At 41.0% G+C, this 26,221-nt stretch overlaps 1 protein-coding gene across 4 annotated transcripts in view; it reads right to left on the bottom strand.

The window, feature by feature from the left end:
* Positions 1-26,221, bottom strand: part of PDE1C (phosphodiesterase 1C) — a 302,251-nt gene that overhangs the window by 266,414 nt on the left and 9,616 nt on the right. For all 4 annotated transcript variants that reach the window (XM_040644120.1, XM_008686465.2, XM_008686463.2 and 1 more), the window contains one exon: positions 15,432-15,458. In XM_040644120.1, coding sequence (XP_040500054.1) covers positions 15,432-15,458 — 27 coding nt within the window. The remainder of the gene's footprint in view (positions 1-15,431; positions 15,459-26,221) is intronic.

Genomic DNA, 26,221 nt, shown 5'->3' with positions numbered 1-26,221 from the left:
CACATTTCAGCTATAATGTACCTGGTCAATTGTGAAATCCGACTTGAAGGGAGAGAAACTTCATTTTGACCCCATTTGGTAATGAGCACGAAGGGCAGCCTGGCCTCCAAAGAAAATGCCAGAGAGGGGGTAGCTCAGAGAAAATGCAACAAGTCAGGCAGTGGAATAATATTCTCTGAGTGCCAAGCAGGCCTTACTGCCGCCTATTACAACAGTTTTTCAAAACAAGGACTTCTCCACTCCCACATAGTTTGCTTCAAAAATGACTTTTCCTTCCATAAATGGTGTTCCTGTGTCTGAGAACCACACATGTAAAGAAACAAGGACAAAGGAGGAGGCATCTAAGCCACCAGGTCAACCACATTCACTCATCCACTTGCTCTGACATAGTTAACTTGGGTTTATTAGGCAAACAAAAAATGATTAAGAGGGTCTTTTATATGAAGGAGCTTATGGGATGGTTAGGGAGATGAACAAACTAGAATCCATTGTGATGATGTAACACTGTAGGCATAGACATCACGGAGATACAGAGAAAGAACTGTATAGCTTATAGAAAACTGTACAGCTTAAATGTTTATATTAGAAAGATGAAAGATTTAAAATAGATGCTCTACGTTTCACCTTAAGAAGTTAGAAAATTAAACCCAAAGTAAGCAGAAGAAAGGAAGTAATAAAAATAAGAGCAGAAAGCAACAAAAAAAATAATCAAAAGAAAAAGTTAGAGAGAAAAGTTGGGTTTTTTAAAACATTAATACAAGTAATAAACAAGTAGCAAGACTGATCAAAAATAATGAGACGAAGCACAAATTACCAATATCAGGAATAAAAGAAGGGGTATCACTGCAGATTTTGCAGAAATTAAAAAGATGGTAAGCAATATCATATCAATGAATATCACAACATAGATGAAATGAACCAATTTTGAGACAAACAACTTAGCAAGAATGACCCAAGAAGAAACAGAAAATCAGCGTAGCCCTATACTTATTGAGGCAGTGATTATCCAAGTATGGTTCCTCAGTCTAGCAGCATCAGCAGCACCTGGGAACTTTCTGAAATGTAAATCCTCAGGCCCCACCCCAGATTTACAGAATCAGAATTCTGCGGGTGAGTTTCAGCAAGCTGTGTTTTAGCAGACCTCCCTGGTGTTTCTGATATCACTGTTTGAATATGTTCTTCCCACAAGAAGCCCAGGCCCAGATGGTCTCACTGATGAATTCTATCAAACATATAAAAATGAAATATAAGAAAGTTGATAACAGGGGCGCCTGGGTGCTCAGTTGGTTAAGTGTCTGCCTTTAGATCAGGTCATGATCCCAGGGTCCTGGGTTGGAGCCCAGCGTTGAGCTCCCCACTGAGCTGGGAGTCTGTTTGTCCCTCTGCCCCTCCTCCCTCTCGTACTCTCTCTCTCATGCTCTCTCTCTCTCAAATAAATGAAAAATAAAATCTTTAAAAAAAAAGAAAAGAAAGTTGGTAACAGTGGTTACCTGGAAACAGAACAGGGTTAACCAATGATTAAAAGAGACTTTGGCTTTATCTGTAATCTTTTGATTTTTTTATAATGAGAATGTATTCACAAATTATTTAGGTAATTAAAATAAATAAAAATATCTAAAACAGAAAAAAAAAAGACCAGCCTTATAAAAACTGAGAAAAAAGAGGACAGAACACTTTCTATCATTACTTTTAATTTCTACTCTATTACAGAAGATGTAGGAGATTCTTTTTCTCTGCCTTTGATTTTTATTTTGAAGTGGTTCCTGGTTTCTTTGGGAAGAGCCATTCTGACAGGCAAGTGGTCCACAGGGTCCAGATGGCCATAGTACATGACTTCAAGTAAAGAAAAGTCTTTATCAGTCATCTCCTTTCCTTTACTTGCAGCCTTTACAGAAGCAATTACCTACTTCTCTGTGCAGCAGCTAACTACTACTCATGGCACACCCACTAAGAGACCCATAGCACAATGATCCTGCCCTACCCTTGCATATCAAAACCCACTCAAGCCAGAGCAGAGACTGGGGCTCAGATAACAGAAGTTATTAAAATCAAGTATCTGTTCATGTTACTCCTTCTAAATAAATACTCATAAAAACTTTCCACATCTGGCTATTTTCTCTTATTCATCCTTAAATCTCAGCTCAGGAGTCATCTCCAACAAGATTTTCTGAGCCCCCAAACTAAGCAGAGCATTCTTCCCCTATGCCTCTGAAAAAACGTTATATTGAAATAACCTTTCTGGGTCCCTATCTCTCTCTCATTATGTCAGTAGCTCCTTGAGGGTAGAAACCACAACTTACTCTTTTTATTTTTATTTTTTAATGTCTCACAGTGCATGACCATCACATAGTTGATACTCAGTAAGTACACAGTAAAGTGAAGAGTCTAGGAATGAAGTCAGACAAGCCAAAATCTACACCTACAAATAAAACATGCTGATTTTATTTTACTCAATACTTTTGGCAGAACTCATTTTTATCTTTTTTATTTATTTTTATTTATTTTAGAGAGAGAAAGAGAGAATGGGGGGGAGGGACAGAGGGAGATGAAGAGAGAGAATCTCAAGCAGACTCCCCACTGAGTGTGGAGACCCATGCAGGGCTTGATCCCATGACCCTGAGATCATGATCTGAGCCAAAATCAAGAGTCAGACACTTAATTGACTGAGCCACCCAAGCACTCCAGCAGAACTCATTTTTAAAACTAAATACTTTTAATTTGCTCTTCGTTCAACCTCTGAGTAGTACTGTTAATGAAAACCATGTGCAATAGCTTCCATTTTGCAACTTGACTTCCCCTTTTAAATCTCTGGCAGGGATTGACATGTACATGGCAGGACATCTTAAAAGATAAATACAAGGACATCTTAAAAGATAAATACAAGAGTATCAGTGAGAAGGTAACACCTAGAATTTTTTACTAAATAGTTGGATTCCTTCTCTTAGGCTCTTTCTAGAGACCTGTACTTAATCTTCACAACTTTAAGAATCAGCCTGAAGCGCAAGGCAGAGTCTCCCACCTCTGCCCATAATTTGCTGGCACCAGTCCAACTACTCCTCTGACTAATGAGATCCTGAAGAATTAATCTCCTGTACAAGCAGAGTAAGTCCTTGAAGGAGGCCAAGTATTGCAGAGAGTTTGCAAGGTCTCATTCTTTATTATGAGGAAAGGTGGCATTCTATAGCCATTAATTTTTATAGGGAGGGAGGGAATTATCTTAACAGCTAATATTTATTAAACACTTACAATATACCTAGAACTGGGTCATATACCATACATACATTGTCTCATTGAATCCTTATCAACAACGTTAAGAATTAGGAGCTATTAGTAGCCCACACCCTGAGAATATGCATGTTTATCAGGCTGAAATATCACAAAATTAAGGAGAGGTGGAAATGAGATTTACATTTAGGCCTCTCAGACCCCAAAGGCCATGTTCTGAGTGTCAATGCTGTGTTGCCTTGTTAATAGACTTCTGGAATCATTATGCCCCTATAGTATCCCACAAGAACCAAAGGCAGAAGTCACAGATATCAAGGAGGGGGAATCATCCACCCCACCAATCTAAAGATCAAAAGTACCCTTTAAATATCATTCATTTTCCACACAAGAGACTAATTTAGGGAAATTTTCTTTCTATTCAAAATAATGATGCTAAATGGGAAGCTATTGAAGCTATACAGTGGTTTCATCAGCACCTTATCGGTCAAATCCCCAAATCATGCTCCTGGAACACATCTCTCAATACAGAGAAGTCAGCAGGGGGAAAAAAGCAGATGTAAAGCAAACAGGTGGAAGTATGAAGTTAGTGTGATCTAATGAACATAAGCCACAGTCTTAATAAATAACTGTATGCATGGGCCACCACCACCACCATCACTGTCGCCATCACCGTCCCCATCACCATCATCACCATCATTGATACTGTTATTATTCAGTACCTTTGTTCCCACCCTGGAGCAGCACTATGAGCCCTGAGGGAATGAGGCTTCTGTTTAGTCATCAAACAGGCACTCTTTGCCTTAGCAAAAGGGTTCATTTTCTTTTTCTCTCTCTCTCTTTTCTTTTAAGATTTATTTATTTATTTATTTGGGAAAGGGAGAGAGCATGGGAGGGGGTGGCAGTCAGAGGACGAAGGAGAAAGAGACCCAAGCAAGACTCCCCACTCAGCTCACAGCCCAAAGCTGGGCTCAATCCCATGACCCTGAGGTTGTGACCTGAGCCGAAACCAGGAGTCAGATGCTTAACCGACTGCACCACACAGGCACCCCATTTATCTTTTTCCCTTGATAATGGATCATGAGTGAGCAGTGGTGACTAGTACATATATTTCTACTGTTATTACTAACAACACAGGACATGGGAATTAGTAAAATTACTGCAAAATTACTTGGAATTATCAATTCGGCATACCAGCAGAGAATGATCACGTACCGCGTAGTCCGGCTCTTCTCCTAAGCTATTTAACTGTTGTGCTAACTCTCAGAAACACCTGATTATGATCTAAATGATAAAACACATCTTAAAGATTAAGGAACTGACTACAGGAAAGTCATCCCATAAGTCCTCCATTTGTATTTATATCAGAGGGCAACAAGGCAACCAGGACAACCCCAGCCCTGGTGGCAGAGCGCTGGCATGCCCAAACTCAACAGCCGAAAGGAGCTTGCCCTGTGATTCCAGGTACAGCCATATTTTCAGACCTACTACAGTACTGCCGACTGAACTTGCATTGACTTGTACAATCCATTCCAATTTATACTGGGGCTTACTTTGTGGCAACTAGTTTTCATTGAATTACTGATAATGCATGTAACAGATGGGACTTCATTTCTCAGTAAATTTGTTTTGCTTTATTGCCTCCTATGTAACAATATGCAACAATATCACAGTGTTTCTTTTAAAATCTGTGATTTTATGCTTTTTCAGGGCTAATAGAATATAATAGCATGCAGAATTTATGATTTCTGATTTATTTCAGAGTATACTGTATTTACATAAACCAAACAATATTATCTCTTTAAAACAATTTCAAAATCTCTTCCAATGTATGATTTTAAGTACTTTAAAATTTTTTCCTTATAAAACTTAAATGCATCTAATACACTATAAAATCATATATGTCAACTACATAAACTATGAAACAGAATTCATAAATGTGCTACATAAACAATGAACCATAGGTCAAAATAGTAACATGAATAATAATAGCTAAAATACTCTTTACGTTTACAAAACGCCAGGAAGTTCACTTAATCCTTTCAATCCTTTGACAACAACCCTATATAGGTAAGTACTATTATTATTCCCTTTGTACAGATGAAGAAAGTAGAGGTTAGAGCAAGTTTCTCAACATTGGACCAGATAATTCTTTGTTATGGTGATGTTCTGTGCACTGTAAGATGTTTAACAGCATCCTTGGCCTCTGTCTACTATAGGCCAGTAGTATACCCCACTACTCTCAGATGTGACAAACAAAAATATCTCCAGAATTGCCAAATAGCCTCTGAGGGGGAAATCACTACCACTTAAGAACCACTAGCTCAGAGAAATTAAGCAATTAAGGTCATACAGAGGAAACAGTAAAGCAGGGGTTAGAAGCCAGGCATGTTGATTCTAGAATGCATGTTACCAACCAGTAAAATACAGGGCTATTCATCCTGTCCTCATTTAAAGAACACACAATTCCCTCAAACTGAAAACTGAAATATGAAGATGAACTATCCTTTCTGTGGAAAGATCTTCCATGACACCACACCAGCCTGGGCCATTTCAAACTTGTTTCCTAATTAAGGGCCATGTTCCAATGGCTATTGACTTTGCATGGTTTGTTCCCCTGCCCTACCTACCCCAACCTTCTTTCTGTTCTATGTGCCCCGAAAGACAGTCACCAATCACTGTTAATGCCGATTCCATCCTTCAGTAAATAACACATAGTCTCTGCCCTCACAGAGCTCCTAAAAAGCAAGGCCTATCTTCTTCCTACATTCTCCTTCCTTAGAAGAGCGTGCACTCCAACTGCAAGCTCTCTGCACAGTGGCCATAGAATTCTGATTTCTCTACGTGGGATCTCCCAAGCACTCAAGTGACTGAGCACTATCCGTGTGCCAAAGACTTCCAAAGGTTTCATACATACCATTTCAATCTGAGCTCCCAAGAATTCAAGGAAGCAAGTATTATTATTTCCAAGCATTGCTGGCCAAGAAGAAACAGGTTCAGGTAAGTAGGGGCACCTACCCAAGCATTACAAAGGTCTCATGCCAGGACTCAGATTTCATGGATAAACAAAGCCTACAGACATGCCTCTTTCAAAGAATGTTCTCAGCTTAATCTACTCCCTCCAGCTTGCTTAAAATGTTTCCTTCAGGTACCCTCTCCTGACATCCCAAAGTTATGGGAATAAACAACCCAGAGCTAAGCATGAGGCCACTCATGGAGACACAAAGGGAAAAATTCAGGCAGTGACCTCATGAACTTTGAAAAGGCATTATATCTTTTTAAACCAGAGGATAGAAAAGTACAGAACAAGTTTTCTTTTATCTGATTCTCTTTTTGTTATTTATTTTTTAACCATAAAAAGTTACATATTCATGTATGACTGATTATATTGCTTCAAAGTACTTTAAGTTGTTATACTAAAATAGATGATTTTGAAAAAAAGAACCTGGTGGTAGAGGTGAATTTCCCCCCCTTCAATCACATTACTTCAATATAGCTTGTTGGGCTGTTTTGTTGTTTTGTTTTTAAGATTTCATTAAACTTTTGTGAGAGCTCCAACTTGCAGGAGTTTCAACAAGCTTCGCCTGTGGAAGCCAAATCTGAAAATTTTCAAACATAACATGTCCCAATGGAAAAAAGAACAACGGGCGGAGTGGGGAAATGAACTCCAACGGACATTTCTTTCCGACCCTTTGATTTTATTCACCTTTAAGCTGCTTCCTTCGGGAGGTTGGGGGGTGGGGGTGAGAGAATTCCAGAGCTGTAAAAAATCATGAAACGACTTGAATAGAAAGATCCCAAGAAGCTTTTGGCATCTCAAAGTCCTGCCTTTAAATCCTAGCCCAACCACTTCTCTGCTTTGTGACCTCAGTCAGGTTACCTATTTTCCCAGAGCTCCTCATCTGTACAACAGGATCATTGTGAAGATTAAATACGATAATGCACGTAAAGAACCTGTTACACAGAAGATACATAACAAATTTAACTAATAGGGTACCCTTTACACATATCTATGTTTTTGCCAAAGTCTGTGTTTCGGCAGTTGTCCTTTTAACGTCTTTCTCATGATTAGTTCACATTACTTAGGTGAAATCAGAAATACCTAAATCAAGGGTGATCTGCTTGGTGGCCAGAGAAACATCACTATGGGGAAAGTCTATGTGACCTGCTCAGTGACCTCCATGCTCATCCACAATGCTGCTCCTCTCCCATGATTCATTATAAGTCCTAGAGTGCTTGCCATCATGGCAAAGGTTGTTTGGTGGTCTAGGCTTTCTTCCGGAAGGACCTCAGTAATTAGAATCAGAGAATAGGCATTTTTGAGCCAAAAGGAACCAGAGAAATCCTCACATTCAACCTCAATCTCTTCACAGATGAGGACCCTGAGACCACAGAGGAGTAATTTGGCAAAGCTAAACTAACGACAGAATCGAAATCTGATTCTTAATTTTTCATCTACACCAGTGGTTCTCCATCGGAGGTGACTTTGCCGCCCCCAGAAGACATTTTCGGTCATCACAAGTAAGGAATGGGGGATTGTTATTGGCATTTAGTGAGTAGAGGCCAGGAATAGTCCTAAACATTCTATATGCACAGGATATCCTCACAATGGAAATATCAATAGGGTCAAGCTCAAGAAACTCTGATCTACACTGTTGGAGCCAGTGTCTCCAGAGACTCCAAAAGCTGCCTCTTAGGCTGCTACTGTTGGGTGTTGGACTTGGCCCCAATTTGGAAGCATTCACCAATGACTGAATCAATCAAGTCAATTCTGCCTCTTTAGTATTGAAGGCCACTGGGATTAGGAGGGATTAGAGACTTGCCTACCCAGGCAATTTAAAGTCTGGGCTTAACTTTGGAGGCACAGTGATATGTCCAGGAGTGCTACTGAAGTCTTAAAATCATACTTAAGTCTTACGAGACAATCTAAGAAAATGATTCTCAAAATCATTTTGGCAAAATGCCACAGAACAGCCAAATGATGTACACCACAGTTATCAAATATTTAGAATAATGCACTGCAAACAAATACATTTGCCACTGCACTAAACATCTCTAAAATTCATGGTTTAAATGGAGGAAAGATAAAGACTGAAGTATTGGTAATAGAGCAAAAATACTCTGTGTTTCCACCCAAAGCTGAAGTTCCACATCGAAAGAACTCATATAGAAGAGAAAACCAGAGTCAATGATCCAAGCAATTACACACTTTCTGGTTCTTGACCATGTATGCCATCTGGCTTGCTGACCTCATAGGACTCCACCCTGGCCAGTGTGAGGACCAAACAAGAGCCTGGATGTGGGAGTATATGGTGATCTGCAAAGCCATTTATAAGTATGAGTCATGTATCAACCCGAGGTTATTTACCCACAATTCCACTTGGTAATTCTGACTTTAGTTCTGACCCAGGGTAAAAATATATGGAGGATCCCTATCTGATTCACTAATAAATTCAGCCCACATTTAACAAATACTAATCATGCCCAATGCACATGCTTTGAGGGAGCATATTCCCTACTCGACAAAATCACACTGGTGCCAAGAAGAATGACATGCACGCAGCTATTTCTTGCACATGGATTTAGAGCAGCAGAAACTGGGAGAGCAAGATCTCTTTTAGGTGGAAAGATCTAAGAAGCTCCATAGAAAGAAACGACATTTTAATTGGATCTCCAAGAAAAGATGGGCTTTCTGGGACACCTGGGTGGCTCAGTCGTTAAGCGTCTGCCTTCAGCTCAGGTCATGGTCCCAGGGTCCTGGGATTGAGCCCCACATCAGGCTCCCTGCTCAGCGGGAAGCCTGCTTCTCCCTCTCCCACTCCCCCTGCTTGTGTTCCCTCTCTCGCTGCCTCTCTGTCAAACAAATAAATAAAATCTTAAAAAAAAAAAAAAAGAAGGGCTTTCAACAGGCAAAAATGAGAACATTTAAAATACTAGAAAGGTTATGAATGAAGAAAGGATGATAGAAAACACGAGGCAAATATGGCAGTCAGTGAGGAGTTCAACTTGACTGGAACTTGGGATGAACAGAAGGGAGTAACAGAGACAAAGCAGGAAAGTGAGGCGGTTGCATTTGCAGAAACCCTTAAAATCCTAAACAAGAAGACAGCCTTTATTACCCAAAAGGAAGCTAACGGAGGTGTATTGTTGTTGTTGATATGACACATCAGAGACACTGCAGAAAGAGTAAACAGATACGGGTATGCAGAATGAGATGAAGAAACCAGAGCGAAGAGAGTGGTTAGGAAAAGGCATTCAATACTCTTCAAGAGATGGGTAAGGAGACTGGAGCTAGATCATGAGAATGAAACAGTGAGAAGGAAAAGCCCACAACCTATCAGAGACCCGTTTATCATGGAGGAAGGGGAAGAACCAAAAGTTAAAGTTAAAGAAATACAAACAGAAGCTCATATGAAGTGACTCAAAAGTGTTAATGCTGGGTGAGTGGGAGAATGGTAGTAACTACCAGACATGAAGATGGGAGAGAAATGAAGACTGAATTGTGCCTGGATGATCCTCCAGACTCAGAAAACGGCAGCTCAATGACAAGGTCATTACTGCTACTAGTACCTAGATATACTACTCAGACTCAGTGCCTGAGCTACTTACTATATCTCAGCGCCCTTTCTCCCCAACACCTAGTTCCTAACTCCTGCTACACCACCTCTCTGGCACGAGATCCCTGCACCTGTGCTCCCCAGCCTCCTGTTGATGTGTTAAGAGGGTTACTAAGCAAGTAAGGGTCACTGAATGAGTGAGTGGTAGCCGCCCGATACTCTGACCTCTGACCAAACTATCTATGTAGACCCTCCATCACCCCCCTTTCTCCCCTGGTTGTGTTTCACCTGGAATTATAGTACCTGTAGGCCATTTTCCATGTTAACTGCATTGGGTATTATCCTTTGTGGAAAAGTCTCAGTGTCCATCTGTGATCTGTGCTCTAACCAAACCACTTGGCTGCTCTCTCTGGTGTACCCTGACCTGCCACCGGTGATTCACTGTAAAGTCTCTGATTCTGCTGGCAATCTTGGAATGTAAATTGGACATATTCTCATAGCCGATGCACATGTCCTTACTACTTTGAGAATTTCATAGTCATCACAAGTACAGAAAAATATTTTTCAAAGGACTTTATCTCTTAGAGGGTTCCCTTGTCTCTGATTTCACCACTAATACCTAGGCCGTAAATATCAATACTACTAAGTAAGTAGTAGTATGCAAGATCGGTCACTCATAAGTATGCGAAACTATGTGCCTTGATTTATCCTATATCCTTTTCAACTTTCCCCAAAAGTTATTTGGTTGTCGTTTTCCACTGCAGAAGAGACAACAGTCCACTGATTATATGTCTGTGATGCTGAAAGAGCTTCAGAATTCACCAATGAGGGGCACCTGAGTGGCTCAGTTGATAAGCATCTGCCTTCGGCTCAGGGCATGATCCCAGAGTCCTGGGATCGAGCCCCGCATCAGGCTCCCTACTCCACTGGGAGCCTGCTTCTTCCTCTGCCACTCCCCCGGCTTGTGTTCCCTCTCTCGCTGGCTATCTCTCTCTCTCTGTCAATTAAATAAATAAAATCTTAAAAAAATAAAAAAGAATTCACCAATGAGTCTTACTGTGTCCCAGAATGAGAAAGGGGCACAGCTCAGAAGATGCACTTGCTCATACAAGGATACAATTGCTTGGAAGGCAGCCTTCCCGGAGGGTAAGATCCACTGGTCTTCCCACCTCCCCCCCACCCCCTACACACGACAATCTATTATTAACAGCAAAGGTGGTGGTTCTGCTGATGACTCATTAAGCATGCTGATTCGTGACAGCAAAGGCAGACCTGACTAAGGGAATAGTTTGCTGGATTTAATCAATTATTGGGCTCATCAAATGTGATTACTAAGCCACATAAAAATGCAAGTGAAAGAAGGCATTAGACACTTGGAGGAAAAAATAACTCTTTGTTTTGCTTGGCAACAGATAGAGGCCACTCTATTATCTACATGTGTGATACCCACTTGACTGATTATCTCCACACATTTTTATCCTGGGCTGTCTTCCTCCTAATGTCCAGAATATTTTTGAGACATTTGCCTTTTGAGAGAAAGCCTAAAGACTCAGCAAAACACACAGTACTAAGATAACTGAAAACATGGAGGAAACAGAGAGAAACAGTTCTCAGCTACCCTATTAGACTTTAATATGCCCATACTTCCAAGCACCGTGAATAAGAACCAACACTATAGGCTCTCTTTGTCATCTAATGAGAGAAGAGCACATATTAATGTAAATATTATCCTAAATGACCCAAGTGTTCCCAATGACCTTCAATACTTCTATCTATTATAGCACTTACCATATTCTTCACATGTGTCTTAACTACAAAACCATGTACCTCTTCACAATTCACAGGCAATTTCTTGTACAGCTGACCCTTGAACAACACGAGTTGGAACTGCACACGTCCACTTACACACAGATCTTTTTTTTTAGTTAAATATAGCACAGTACTATAAATGTATTTTCCCTTCCTCATGACTTTCTTCATAACATTTTCTTTTCTCTCAGTTTATTGTAAGAATACAGTATATATAATACATACAACATACAAACTATGTGTTAATTGACTATTTATGTTATTGGTAAGGCTTATAGTCCACAATATAAGCTATTAGTAGTTAAGTTTTCGGGGAGTCAAAACTTATACACATGTGACTATCAATCTAATTTGATTATCAAAAATTTAGTTGGTCACAGAAACATCTAGATTTATAAAATGAGTAAATCAGATACAGTCAGAACCAGAGCTAAGATTTGACAAGCAAGCAAGCAACCAACCACCCAACCAAGCGAGAACTAATAACTGATAAATCAACAAAAACCTTTATTCTAATGAAGTTTTCACTATCTGATGTTGCTTAAAACTCCAACTCCTGACCATTCTGACCTAAGTATTTCCACAGTCCAGACACGAAAACTGGACATGTGTCTGCAGAGGTCCCTGAGGTTTGTGGATAAGTCATTATTTGTACCTCTGCCTCTGATTATGCTGACCAATCACAGCCTTTCCAGGCACACTAAAATAGAGGTGTGAGTGTGCGTTTGTGTGTGGGAGTGTGGGTGTGTTGGAAACACTTCTAACACAGATTCAGCTTATAACACCATCTCTGATAGCAATTCCTTTCTTTAGTGCAGCCCAGAAGTATTAGATTATTTCTAAGTATTTGTGATTATTTTGTACATGATCTGGCATTCTTTCTCAAAGATACAAACTTCTCAGACCAGACCTGATAACTTGAAGCTGCTGCCATTTAAAAACAACCTGATGAGAATTGTAGGGGGAAGCAGTTCTCCTGGGTAATCCTCTCTAGCTGTCAAATTACCATGTCACCACTTCAACAAATCTCTTGGAATGAGTGGCCCTCCTGGGCAAGACTCAATCACAAGGCAAAAGGATGGCTCCCCTTAATTGTGCTGATTTAAAGCCTAATCCAATAAGGGTTTCTGTGCAGGGAGAAGCTTATCTTCTGCTTGCTGGTGCCCTCGCTAACCCTATAAAGAGTTTTTATAACATCATTCCCTTGGTTGAAATTATGGTCTTGGAGGAAATGAGTACATTTCCCTTAATATTAACAGTGAGATTCCGAAGAATCACTATCATAATATACTCTTGGGCTACTGAGATCTGCCTACTACTTGATAAAATATTTAAAGAAAGATACCTACCTCAGTTGAGCTGTAGTAGAATGATGATGACTTTAAATGCCAGAGGATTTTTTTTTCTTTAACATGGCTTTGAAAGGTGAATAAATACCTAAGTGAAATGAAAGGAAGCCTAGTACGAGAAGTTTAACCAAAGGTAGACTATTTTTGTATCCTGGGCTCTCTTTTCTCCTAATGTCCAATGCAAACCTGTAAGATCTAAAGCCTTTTAATATAACATATTTAGTTTTCCTACATGAAGCCACCAGCTTTATCTGACTAATTATTAACTAAAGCTGAATAACTACACTTAGCATTCAAATAACCCATTGAGGCCACACTAGTATGTTTGCCCCAACAGGAAAAAGGAATCACAGCTCCCCCCAGTCCAAACGAATCATCAAATAGACAAACACAGATTCAAACAGACCAGCATCTGCCAGAGACACCAAGACACATTTAAAAGTGTCTACCATTCATCAAATGAGGTGTCCACTTAAACCAAATTTACAGATCCCTGGAAAAGTTCTCAAGCAAGGTCATTCTGAAAAAGGCTATAGGTTTGGTAAATGAAGAAAGTCTCAACTTCTTTAACACCCTTCCATCAAGACCTAGAATCTATGTCCCCTTCTCTTGAATCTGAGGGAGTTCTGTACTACCTTCACCAATAAAATACAGCAGAAGTGACACTGCCCCAGTTTCTGGGCCCATGCCAGCATCTTCCACTTCTTGTCTGTTGGAACACATGGCCCAGGAAGACAGCAAAGAGTGCAACTACCCTGAGACCACCCTGCAGTGAGAAGCCCAAGCTCCATGCTGGAGGATGGAGCCATGTGCAAAGACAAAGAAACAAAGAGCACCAAGTCTCCCCACATATGAGTGAAGAAGCAATCTCAGAAGTGGACCCTCCATCTCCAAGTGGACCCTCCATCTCCAGTAGCCACAGCCCACTCCAGCTGCATCAGGTTCAAACCACTCAACCAAGTCCTTCCTGAATTCCTGACCCCTAACACTGTGAGCAGAATAAAATGGTTGTTTGAAGCCAGAAGTTTAGGGATGGTTTGTTATCAGTGAGAGATTAGTAGACATGGATCTATTTTATATGAAAATATGTATGTGATTAAAAATAGAAGAGCTCAAATCAACCGTCTATTAATTTGCACTTTACATGACTTCAGTGAAGCTGGTACAAGACAGTCTATTTTTTTATTACATCGACATAATAAAAAATGCGACAGCATTCATGTAAGATATGCAAAAATATACTTCCAAAATAATCGACATAGTAATTTGAAACTTGACAGGTTTGAGCCGCTCTCTTGTAAAACTCCCTCTAACCTGTCTATTTATCTCTTTTTAAATAAAACTGAAGCAACTTTGAAATATTTCATACCCAGGTTAACTACATGCAAAAATGATAAATTACTTTTACTACTGAAGACTATTATGCCCTCTAATCTGAGTGATTAATTTACATCCTGTTCAGTGGTTCACATGCAATTACTACCATGAACCCAGTGAACCTGAACAAGACAGAATTATTTAGCCATCTGTGTAAGCTCACTATATTTAGAAAAGTATAGCAACCTCTAGGAAGCCCCAAGGTTTTATTCATCTTCTCCCAATGATGCGTGCACCTCTACACTGCAAACTGAATACCACTACTGTGGATTACTGACTTTATTTGGAAACCACAGCACAGGACTCTTTGCCATGAGATGATGCTCATTAGAAAACGTAAGACTAAAGTGGTCATCTGACTGAAAGTACCATTGCTGAAACCGACTGGCCGATTTTAAGTGCATTGGTGCCTTCTTAAATCGGAATATAATGCTTAATGTCGTAATATCAAAATCAAATACAATCAGTGAAAAGCAGACACTAGCCTTTCAGACTGAACTGTGGGCTTCTAATGCTTGGCAAACAACAGATCGGATCAACTCTATTTCTTTGGAATGTGCTTTCCATACTCTTCTCAATAAAATGAAGTAATGGAGGATGATAAAAGATGATATTCTACTTTAAATTACCTTTTCCATGGCTAAAAAAAAAAAAAAAAAAAAAAAAAAACAACCATTAGTGCCCTTAAGCAAATTTGTACCTATGCTTTGAGCTCAACAGCATTTTGTCAGAGAATCAGGCAAATAGGAATTGCAAGCAAAGGAGAATTCAAACACTAAAAGTGTACTTAAAGATGCTTTTGTGCTCCCATCCATAAACCTTCAGCACCCTCCAGCCCAGGCCCTCTCTGGTCAAGGTTTTAGTAAAATCCCTGGGCCTTTTCATCCACCAGATCCACTCACAGGAAGGTATGCACTCACAGTGCCACACTAAATGTCTGCAATCAATTTTGAATTACAGCAGCAGTAGTGATCCAAAGACGAAGCAGGCACCTCGCGGAGAAGGAACTAAGAGACTGGTCATTACACTGAAGGTCCACCATGAGCCAGGCTTGCGAAGAGCTGCACCACAAATGACTCAACCAACGAGCTCCCCTTTCTCAGAAAGACACTCTTACCTCTGGGATGTTTTCTTATATTTCCGCCTGTAGGAAAAGAAGCATAAACACACATCAGAAAAGAATTTGTGGCAGGCAGTGAGTTAGAAAAGATAACTTCAGCATGGACAGGCATGAAGGGAAGAATTTTGTGGCAGGTTCTTTCTGTGAGGTTTATGGGTTTCAAAGTCCAGCTAAAAGTTTTGAATTATTGTGTTATACTATGGTCAGATGCATATACCTGCTGTTAACACTTACAAATAGCATCCCAAGAGCTCAATGGCTCTGCCCTCTTATGTTAGTTCTTCCCCTTTGAGGACACTATAGTATTTGGGTTGAGGTCAGGTTTCAAAGGTTTCAAATCTCAGCCCCTCCATTTATTAGGTTCATGGGGTTGGTGAGGAGTAACTGGCCAGGGTCCTGTAAACCATTTCTTTTATCTGGCACATATTAAATGGCCAATAACTATTAACTATTCCTATTGTCACTATTGTTACTATTACATCCACCATACAGCACTGAAGTCCCTTTAAGGATGTGCCTTTTACAGTGAAAATGAGTAATCATGTAGCTAAGCCATAAGATCAGACATAAGCTCTTCAGAGAAGGAAGAAGGGAGGAAAGGGACAATGAGAAAGTCTAGAAGCAAAAGCGGTGAGAGCAGCAGTAGGGGCTTGCTCATGGCTCAGCTGTGGGCTATCTCCTAGAACACTTACCCAGGAGCACAAGTGGCTGGAGTTCTAGTCTACTTCTGCTATTTAGCCTTAGGCAAATCTACTGGGCGTAGGGCCTCTTAATCTATCAAATGGAGATATTATCTGCCTTGGTTATCTCACCCAGGTCATAGTGGCATTCCAGGGGAAAGTGGCCATCAAGTTTATTATCCCAATATCTCAGTGGTTTTCACGTTTGTGTCATTTTTTGCAGACTCTGAGGTGTCTCAAAAGAGTTTGAACAGGCTCTTTACTAGAGGGGATTCAAGGAAAAAAGTGCTGGGAGAGGAGAATGCATCCTTCTGGTAGCATCTCCAGGAAGTGCAATGCTTCCCAGTTGTCCTCAGTTCCACACCTGCATTCCCATTACAGTCACTGCTTCCAGGAAGCCAAGCCACTAATTTGCTCATAGAGCTATATATCACACATTTTTTAAAAAGGGCACAGATTTTCAAATTCAGAATCACTATGATCTGTTACATCTCTGTTCAAATGAACATACGCATGGTGGTGTTGGGTGTTAAGCGAAGAAAGCAGAACCCAACATAAAACCTACAGGGTGATCTTGCCTAATGTACCAAATATTTATCTGAAAGGAAACACCAGAATGATAACCATGACCCCAGGGTAGTGGATGAAAGGATCACTGCTTTTACAGTTACTATTTTTACTATTATTTTACTTATATATATAGTCACATATATAGATATATACATATCAGACTATAGGAATATATAAAGATATTTATATGTTTGAATTATGCCATATATAAAGAGAGGAAGGTCAACTAACAGAGTGGGTTAAGGCTTGGGCTTTAGAACAAACTCCCTGTGTTCCAGTCTTGGCTCTGGCACTTAGTTCTACAGTATGAGACCAGTTATTCAACCCCTCTGAGCCTTGGTGTCTTCGTCTATAAAGTGGGAATAATCAGAGAACCTCTCTCAAGACCTTATGGTAAGAAATAAATGAGGTAACTCACATGAATGTCAGTTCCACAAAGGGAGGTTCTGATGTGTTTCCCCACAGTAACCTAGTGCCGAAGACAGTGCCTTGCATCCCCTCTATTTTTTTAATAATAATATTTTTTGTTATATTATGTCAGTCACCGTACAGTACATCCCTAGTTTTTGATGTAAAGTTCCATGATTCATTACTTGCGTATAACACCCAGTGCACCATGCAATACGTGCCCTCCTTAATACCCCCCCTCTAAAAGCTGTGCCTGGACCCCATCAGCAGAACAGATCACTCCTCAGGCAGTAGTGAAGGGCAGAGGTTTCATCTCCAGGCACAGAGCATAGTGAGTTATGGGTGTGGCCTGTGCCCTTGGCCCATGTTAGGACCGCTGTCTACTAAACTGGGCTAAGGAGCCTCTTAAGGCAAGATCAAAAATAACCCATTGAAAGTGTGCAAAGACCAAAGACAAGGAGGCAGACCAGCCAGATGAGCTGCGAACCAGAAGCTCAGAACCAACTAATTCTATCAGCGGAGGGCATCTTCAAAGGTCAGAAGAAGACAACGTTTGTCGTTGGCTTCTACAGAATTCTCCTAGCATTTGCCAAGAACCATACAAAGCCCCTGCTGGGGGAGCACTGAGACAATCGAAGATGGACAAAAATAAGAAGAGCTTCCATTTTCAGCACCTACTAGTAACAAGCACTTAACATGTATCACTAATCCTCGTAATAACACGATTAAAATTCACTCTCTGAAAGAATCTGAATTCTAAAAATGGAAGTTGAAACATGTACCTAAAAAGTGTTATTTTATGATAACAACCAATACAAGGGGGGGATGGCTCAGAAAGCTTTGTGAAAGAGGTAGTCTTGATTGATGGCTGGGATTTCAGAAGGAAAAACACTTTAAGTAGGAGGCAAGCAGGTAAGGAGGGCATGTCTAGTGGCCTCAAACCAGCCCAGCCAGATATGGAAGGAGATAACAGGCAATAAGGCTAAAAAGTGATGGGGACAAAGTTAAGAAAAGTAATACAACGTATACTTTAAAAAAAAAAAAAAAAGATACCTGGGAGAAGGGGTCACCTCTTGCATTGCCTTGTCTCACCTCCGATTATGTGGAAAGACAATAGGGCTCTGGGGTGTGACAGACCTGGTTCAAAACCCAACGTCCACCCCCCCCAAGCTGTGAGACCTCAGGCATGCTCTATGCTAAATTAAGCTTTAGTACCCACATCTGTAAAATAGAAGGAATGGTCTCAGAGGACACAGTGTTTTGAATTTGCCGGGTACATGCATGCCATGTAGGCATTCCGATAAATCCCTCTATCCCTGATTTTGAGCTTCTTGAGGCCAGGGGTCCTGTTGTATGGATCTGTGTATCTACGCTAAGGGCTTGCACATCAAATGGCACATGGGTAGCACACAACACGTCTGCTGGCAAAATAGATGAATCATTTGCAGCTGTCACTCACACTTATCAAAATACTGGCGGTGCATTTGATAGACCCAGAGAAAGACCCAAAAATTTGATTTGCAGTACAATCTACCTTCTTGATACTCACTCCCCACCTTCCTAGATGCATCCTTGGCTTCATAGTCCTAAAGTTCTCTCATCCCATCTTGTCCTATTTAGACACAGACAGCTTCAGAACCAAGACAGATCCAATCCAAACAGTATCATCTTATACCGGAGTTGAAAGGTCAGCACTTGAAGTATAAGAGAAAATATACTTCTATGGAAATTACCCTATTCAAGATTCAACTCACACATCATTTGGACTGGGCAAGATCAGTGAGGGCTGAATGGGCCCTACTTATCCTTCAGCTCTCAGCTGAGACATCACTTCCTCCTGAAAACCTTCTACAGTCTCCCAAACTTGATAGTGCCCCTTTGGTATGCCCCATGGTGACCAGAGCTCACCCACATCACTGCACTGGTCACTCCAGATAGTTACGATCTGTTACACTGATGGCAATGATGGCTTGTCCACTACCTGCTGGTGTTTCTCTCTTTCCTAACACAGTGATTGGCAAATGGCAGCTGCTCAATATATTTCTGGGGAATGAATAAGTGAATTTATCAAGAAGCTGATTAAAAAATGCTTTCTTTCTACTCATTTTCCTTCTGTTTAGCAATGATTTACAATGAGCAGTGAGGACGCCTACCACAGCCACGGTTTTCTGCACACAGGAGAAATGCAATGAGAGGAGGCTGGGGGCCTCACAGTCATGCAGCATCGCCTCTGTTCCATGCCTATTATACAAATAACTCACTTTGACACCTACGGACCCTGGGAGGTCTACCTGACTTTACACTTGACGGAAGTGAGGCTCACAGAGGTTAAGTAACTTACCTAAGGATACAGAACCTTCAGCTGGTTGAGAAAGAAAGCAAACTCTGAAGCCTTCAAAGAAAATCAAGAAAATTATGCAAAGAAGTCAAAGGATGTCAAGGGGGAACTTAGACACTAGACAAAAACAAACAAAACCAACAACAATAAAACAAACTGGGTCCTTTCTTTCCAAACGCAGGAAATGAACTGGAAAAGAACCCAGTTTATTTTTGGCCTTTTGTTTTTAAGAACTTTGGAAGAATTTATTCCTGATTCATAACCTGAAAGACAAAAGGAATGTTTTTAAATGTTCTGTTTTGGTTTTTCAAACTTACTTCATATTTATAATTTCTTGAAACCTGAAACAACACATCACAAATCTCAAGATTCACATAGCTGGGCTGAGTCGACGTAAAAAGTAGAGAATGACCAGGAGCTGTTATGCTCTGGGATCTGGCAAAGCTGGCCATGTGGGAGATGGAGACAGAAGGGCTTCACGCTCAGGCAGAAGGCAGGTCATCTCCACAAGGCCGGGCCAAGGAAACCACATCCATGAAGGTCTAGAGCAGTGCTTTGCAAACTGTTCCCCAGAACAGCTTCCACCCTCATTCTTTGGAGAGACACTACAGCAGAATGCTTAACATCTCTTGCCTGAGCTCAAAGCCTCCTCCAACTTACCGTGTCCAATCAGCTATGTGACCTTAAGCAACTGACATCATGTTCCCAGCTACCAGTCTCCTTATCTGTAAACGCTGGGTAATAATAACACCCTCTTCACAAGGCGATGTGAGAAACAAGTGTAAGAACAATGAAAAGCCTTTAGCACAGTGTTGGGTACCCAGGAAAGGTCTGAGAGTCAGCTACTGTATTAATAACAGTACTGCATAAATAATAATGGTATTTTAATTCAATAGGTTTCCAAATTTTGTTTGGAAAAAAAAAAAGCCTTTCATTAATTAAAGAAGTAAAGAAAAAAAGCTGCAGATTGCTTTCTAAAGGTAAAAAAAAAAAAATTAAGTACTTGCAATTCTCCTTATCTTAGAACACTTGAACCACAGAGAAAGCAGGTGCTATTCTAAGTCCTGCTAAGAAGAGGAGTAGCTGAAACCCTGTCCAGCTTTCCCCCCAAGCCCAGCAGGTTATACACCCTGCCACCCACTCTCTCTGTGGTCCCAGTTAACCTAGCAGAATTATGCTTCCCCTCTAATGTTGAAGTAGGCCATTGTTGGGAAGGCAAGAGGGAAGAAAGGTAAAACTGCGTATTTATGAACCAGACAGCATAACAATCCTTAGAAATATGTGAAGTGTATCTTTTGATAAAGATTCTTCTTATCAACAATTCCCTAAAAACTGAAGCCCAGTGAGTTGCTTACGCAGAATCTCCAAGCACACTCCAGAAGTTGTAACTCAGTGCAGACACATGATGTACTATAACCAGCACTGGCTCACCCTTATCCACCTCGTAGGCTCACCTCTTAGGCAAATTAAAAGATTCCTGGTCTTCACTGAAAATTGTTTAAGTCTGGAATGTTTCTATGGAACCATGGATTGCCCAAGAACTATCAAATGGTGTGTGTGTGTGTGTGTGTGTGTGTGTGTGTGTGTGCATGTGTGTACAGAATAGGAAGTGAGGAGCTGGAAAATCTCCCCCAAAGGCTTCAGTCCATTTACATCCAGCTGATCACATTTGAAGAAGTGAATACTCAGACGGGAGCATCATCAAAGAGCAAAGAGCACTGACCCCCCCCCCCATACTTAAAAAGTTTCCCCAAAGCTCTCCATAGCTGTGTCATCTAGCAGAGGCTTCTAGACCCTGAACTTCATGTTACCTCTCCTGGCTCCAGACAGACAGAGAAAGGATGAAACTAAGCAAGTGTAAAAGAGGTGATTCTGTCCACTATAGACCTGGACCTGCCTGGGGGCAGAGCACAGACAGCAAGGGAACAGCATGAAACAACAATGAGGTGGGAGTGAGCATGTTTCTGAAGGGCTTTACTCGCTTTTTGATGGCTAGGAGCTCCCAAAGTACTGGGCATGCCCACAATCAAACAAATGTAAGTTGCACATACTCCAAAGTCAAACAGATGATTTGGGAATCATTCCTGATAGCCTGGATAAGTGAGAGTTGATTAAGCACTGATGTTAAATTATGAAGAGGCTGGCTGGCAGTCTTTCACTTTTTTAAAGTGAGTATCTTTGAGTAAGAGCCATATGGGTGCTGCAATAATGAAGTTTATAAATAGGCTTAATATTCAAACAAGCTGGCTTAAAAAAAAAAAAACTTGTGTTCAGTTTCAAAGCTGACAGCAAGATCCCTCCCAGTTGGGCACAAGAAGGTTTTCTGGTATGGGAAGTTGAATATACGACAACTGTACGTGCACAGTGAGAACTCTCCCGCTTCCAGGCAATGATGACTCATTCTGGTCCAGATCCCGTCAGATCCTGTCTCCATCCTACCCTACCAAGGTCACTACCGCTTCGGGGCACAGACAGCTTTGGAAATCTTGGTTCTTGGCCCTCAGTTCCCTCAAGGGAGTGGAGACGGGGGGACAGACTCCGAAAAACAAAGTGCACAACAGGACTCAGAGTTAACTGAGTGGAGTTAACTACACGTTCTCAGGAGTTCAGGTCACATGCAGCTCCCTTGTGGGAAAGTGGACTAAGATAAAATGTCACAAATACCCATGAAATGAGCAAGGACCCAAATAACCATCTGATCCTCCGGTTTTGTTTTTCATTGGCATATGGGGTGCAGACTGAACAGAACTGGATATCTGGAAATTTCTACTGAACATGCCTTAAATCATTTGTAGGAACTACCCTACATGTTGCTGCGAATGGAAGGTCCTTGTATATATCTTCTTATTCCTACAGTGATTTCATTTCCATGATGCATCCATTAAAACCCAGGTTTGCAAAGCTATGTATATATTGACTGCTTGATGGCAGTTCTCATTGGAATAAGTAAATGCCAGTAAGAAAATGTATATAAATTGCAGTCTGCTGGCTACTTCTGGCAGAGTATTGGGGAAGGGGAGAAGGTATTAGAGAAAATGAAAGATTCTCTTCCCTTACTAGCTCAGATTTTTCTTAACCGGTGAGCTATAGAATGAAAAATCCATGTGGGCAATGATTCTGTTTTCCTGTTTGGCCAAAGATCCAAGGCAATACAAAAAATAAAAAATAGTGAAATGACATAAACTCACTTTCACCTGGAATAACCCAATAATTAGAAAAGGGTTGTTTTTGTTTAAATCTTCTAGAAAATATTTCTGCTAGTTCTTTTATTGGGGAAAATTGTCCCACAGACTTGCACCCTTCCATTCAGCCTTCTTAGAAAAGGAAAGTCATATTCAGGGCCAGCAATTCCCAAAGTACAAAACTGCAATATGTTTAACCCAAAGTGATGAGATCAAATTCAAATGAAGAAGTGAGGTTTGGGGGTAAGGGTGGTGAATCTGAAGAATGAGAGAATGCTAATCTGAAACAGACCTGTAAATAAGACGATCATTTTTTTTTTTTTATTTGACGGAGAGAGAGACAGCCAGAGAGAGAGGGAACACTAGCAGGGGGAGTGGGAGAGGAAGAAGCAGGCTCCCAGCGGAAAAGCCTGACATGGGGCTCGATCCCATGTATTTACAACTCTGGGATCATGCCCTGAGCCGAAGGCAGACGCTTAATGACTGAGCCACCCAGGCGCCCCAAGACGATCAATTTTTAACTCACTTTTGGAAGCAAATATGTTTCTATCTAGTTGCTGGCTGGACAATGGAAAGAGGAGAAATCTCTGAGAAGGTTTAACCCAAACTAAACAACTCCACAGGAAGTCCCACCTGGAATAGCACCAATTCGCACAGCCAATCCACATCGTGCCCCATGCTCCCACATTCCCGAAACCCTGTTTCTTCTTTGTTCTCCCTCCCCAGCCCCCTTGTCTGCCTGCAGACAGCTGGCCAGACACAGAAATCCAAATCTCCTGTGCATGCCTGCTTCTCTCCTGGGTTTGGGTTAGAAATTCCAGCACTCAAATTACTGTCCAACAAGCCCCCAAATGGGACCCCTCTCCAAAGAAGGCTGAAATCTTCCTCTGGAAGGCTAGGCTTTTTGAGCAGACCAAGCATTATTTCTGTCTTGCTTAAAGCAAGGCAGTGAGCTAATCACTGGCACCAGCAACAAAATATGGAAAAAGGTTTTTTGAGAAAGAAAATAGAAAGTAAATGTCATGCTTGTAGAAGTCCAGGTAGTACTTTTTTGCATAAATTATTTATCCCTCTATTCACGTATTTACAACCACTTGCTGTGTTATAAGTACAGCAAAACCGTGTGGGTGGGACTGGAAAAGATTTTTGTGACCTCTTTCCTGGGAGCCTGGCTCCCATTTAGATAAACATCAATGAGAATGGCTGAAAACAAAAATATTTCTTAATATCTGTGCAACACTGCCCAAGTGGGGATAAATCCAAAAGATTAAGACAAAATCTTACTCTTCATAGATATATCCCTGTAATTAGGGGAGGGGCAGAATTTTTTAAATTGAATTATCCAGAGAGTGGCTCTAGCTCTCTACTTCGTTCTTCCCCATGTGGATTTAGCCAGAACAAAAACTGTATCTTCTGCCAAGTTTAACTTCAGTGACTGGTCTAATTTTTCTAAGCCTTTCCCATGTACTCTAGTAGTATTCCTTCCCTCTCCGCTCTCTTAGACCCTTCCTCCTAGCCCTTATCAAAACCTCCTTCTGGCAGAAAGCAGGGGAATTTAAATCAATACACCAGCTCCTGCGGAGCAGAGGTCCTTCCTATTTCCTCCAAAACCTTCTCTCCCAGCAACATTATCCACATAAGGCTGTTCTCTGGACACAGACTCTGTAAATTTCAACAATTTAAGTGTGGCAAAAATGAGGCCAATATCCAAAATACAGAAAAAAAGAAAAAAAAATTTAACTGGTAGATGCATTCACAGGGACCTACTTTGAGCTCTACTGCGGATGGCAATCAGTTGAACATTCAAACCAAATTCTCCTTAAGGATAGTTACTTGTACTGAAACCATCCAAAGACTCCCAGAAATGGGTACTTTGAACAATTCCTTCGTTTTTTTTTTAACGATGACTAATTTCAGTCCATAGTTTTACAGAAAGAAGGACAATTCTAAACAATATTTATGGAGCTTCAATTTATGGTAATTAATCCTTTTGTTTCACAAATAAGCAACACAGGACTCTAGTCATGAAAGTGTTTATGGTTCCTCATAGTTGGCAGATTTCCAAACAGCAACCACCTGGAATAGTTGTATACTAAATCCAAAATACTTTGGGGGAGGTAATTTAAAGGTATTATAAGACTCATCAGAGTCATCCTTAGACAACACTCAGAGAGGTAAAGGGAAAAGGGGTCAGATATTCGTCTGAATTTGAACTATTCCTAAAACACACATGGAAGTAGCTTTCAAAAACTAATCTTTCACTACTGGATTTACTCAGAGCCTCTCTCGAGTGCAGGAAAAGTCTTGGTCATTTCAGCATTTTGGCTGTTTGGAATCTGGATAAACAGAACTTAATGTTCTTTGGATGTCCAATAGTGACTCTCAGCCAAAATATTCAACGCATTCTTATGCTGATTGTTTAAGTTTTCACTCTTCTGGTGGCCTGAAGGGAAAGGAAAGCTATGTTTCAGCAGAATATTGAATATTGAGTCCTTGCAACAGACCTCGCAAAGAGAATGAAAGTGAAGAGAGGGAGGGCCATTTGGGGAAGGCCTTAAAGGGCAGGCAAAGGGCCGTGAACAAGGCAGATGTAGTATGGAGGGTGAGAGCCACAGCAGGACCTATGCACTACCCCAAGAGACAGAGACCTGGTGTGTCCATCACAGGGCACCTCTGGGGCGGCAGTGTCCCCACAGGGCACCACTGGGCAAGCCTAGACAAAGGATGGCCTCCTATAGAATCCAGAGAGACCCCACCTGGCCAACCTTCAACAGGCCCTTCGGTGGTGGCTGGGCTCCACACTTCTGCCTTTTCCCAGAAGGTCTGTAATGGGGACCTCATTCTATTTGGCTTCTTGAGTCATAGTCTCTTTCTTCCCTTAGAATACTGGGAATGATCCTGCCTACTCTCCAGGTTTCTGTCTCTACTCCAAATCTATGTTATGGTGAGCATAGCATCAAGTAGTCAATATAAGGATTCCAAGCAAAGCTATGTACACTGATGGCTAGCTGGACTTTCCCATATGTTGGACAAAAAAATGCCAATGAGAAAATATATACAAATTTACAGTCTTCTGGCACCTTCTGTCAGACTATTTAGGGTATCACACTAAACTGTGTTCTCTCTACGTGTGTATGTCTATGTGTATACACAATTATACAATTTTTTTTCTTCTTACTTTGTTGGGTTATACATTATACCTCCAATCCAGAACTTTCCTTTTGTCTCCAGACCCATTTATCCAACTGCTCATGCCTTCCCCACATCTCCTCAAGGACATCTTCTAGGTCCCTCATATTCAATACGTCCAAAACTGAACTCATTATCTCTAATCTCTATTCATTCTGCTCCCATGCACAACAAAACCTGCAATCTTGTTCCCCCTCAGTGGTCCTGATCTAAGTAAATAGTATCTGGGAATGTAGCAAAAAACCTGGGAGTTATCCTAGATTCCACACTCTTCTTCATTTCCCACATCCAAGTCCTGTTGTGTCTACCTCCCGAAAATCTCTCAAATCCACCCCTACAGACCTACAATAGCTTCCCATTGCTAAAACTCCCTGGTCTAAAAGAAGCCTCTTGGCCTTCTTCTTGGAAATTTCTGTACCA

This window comes from Ursus maritimus, unplaced genomic scaffold, assembly GCF_017311325.1.
Source record: "Ursus maritimus isolate PB19 unplaced genomic scaffold, ASM1731132v1 scaffold_3, whole genome shotgun sequence".
Lineage (NCBI taxonomy): Eukaryota > Metazoa > Chordata > Mammalia > Carnivora > Ursidae > Ursus > Ursus maritimus.
This window is presented reverse-complemented; position numbering and strand designations above follow the sequence as displayed.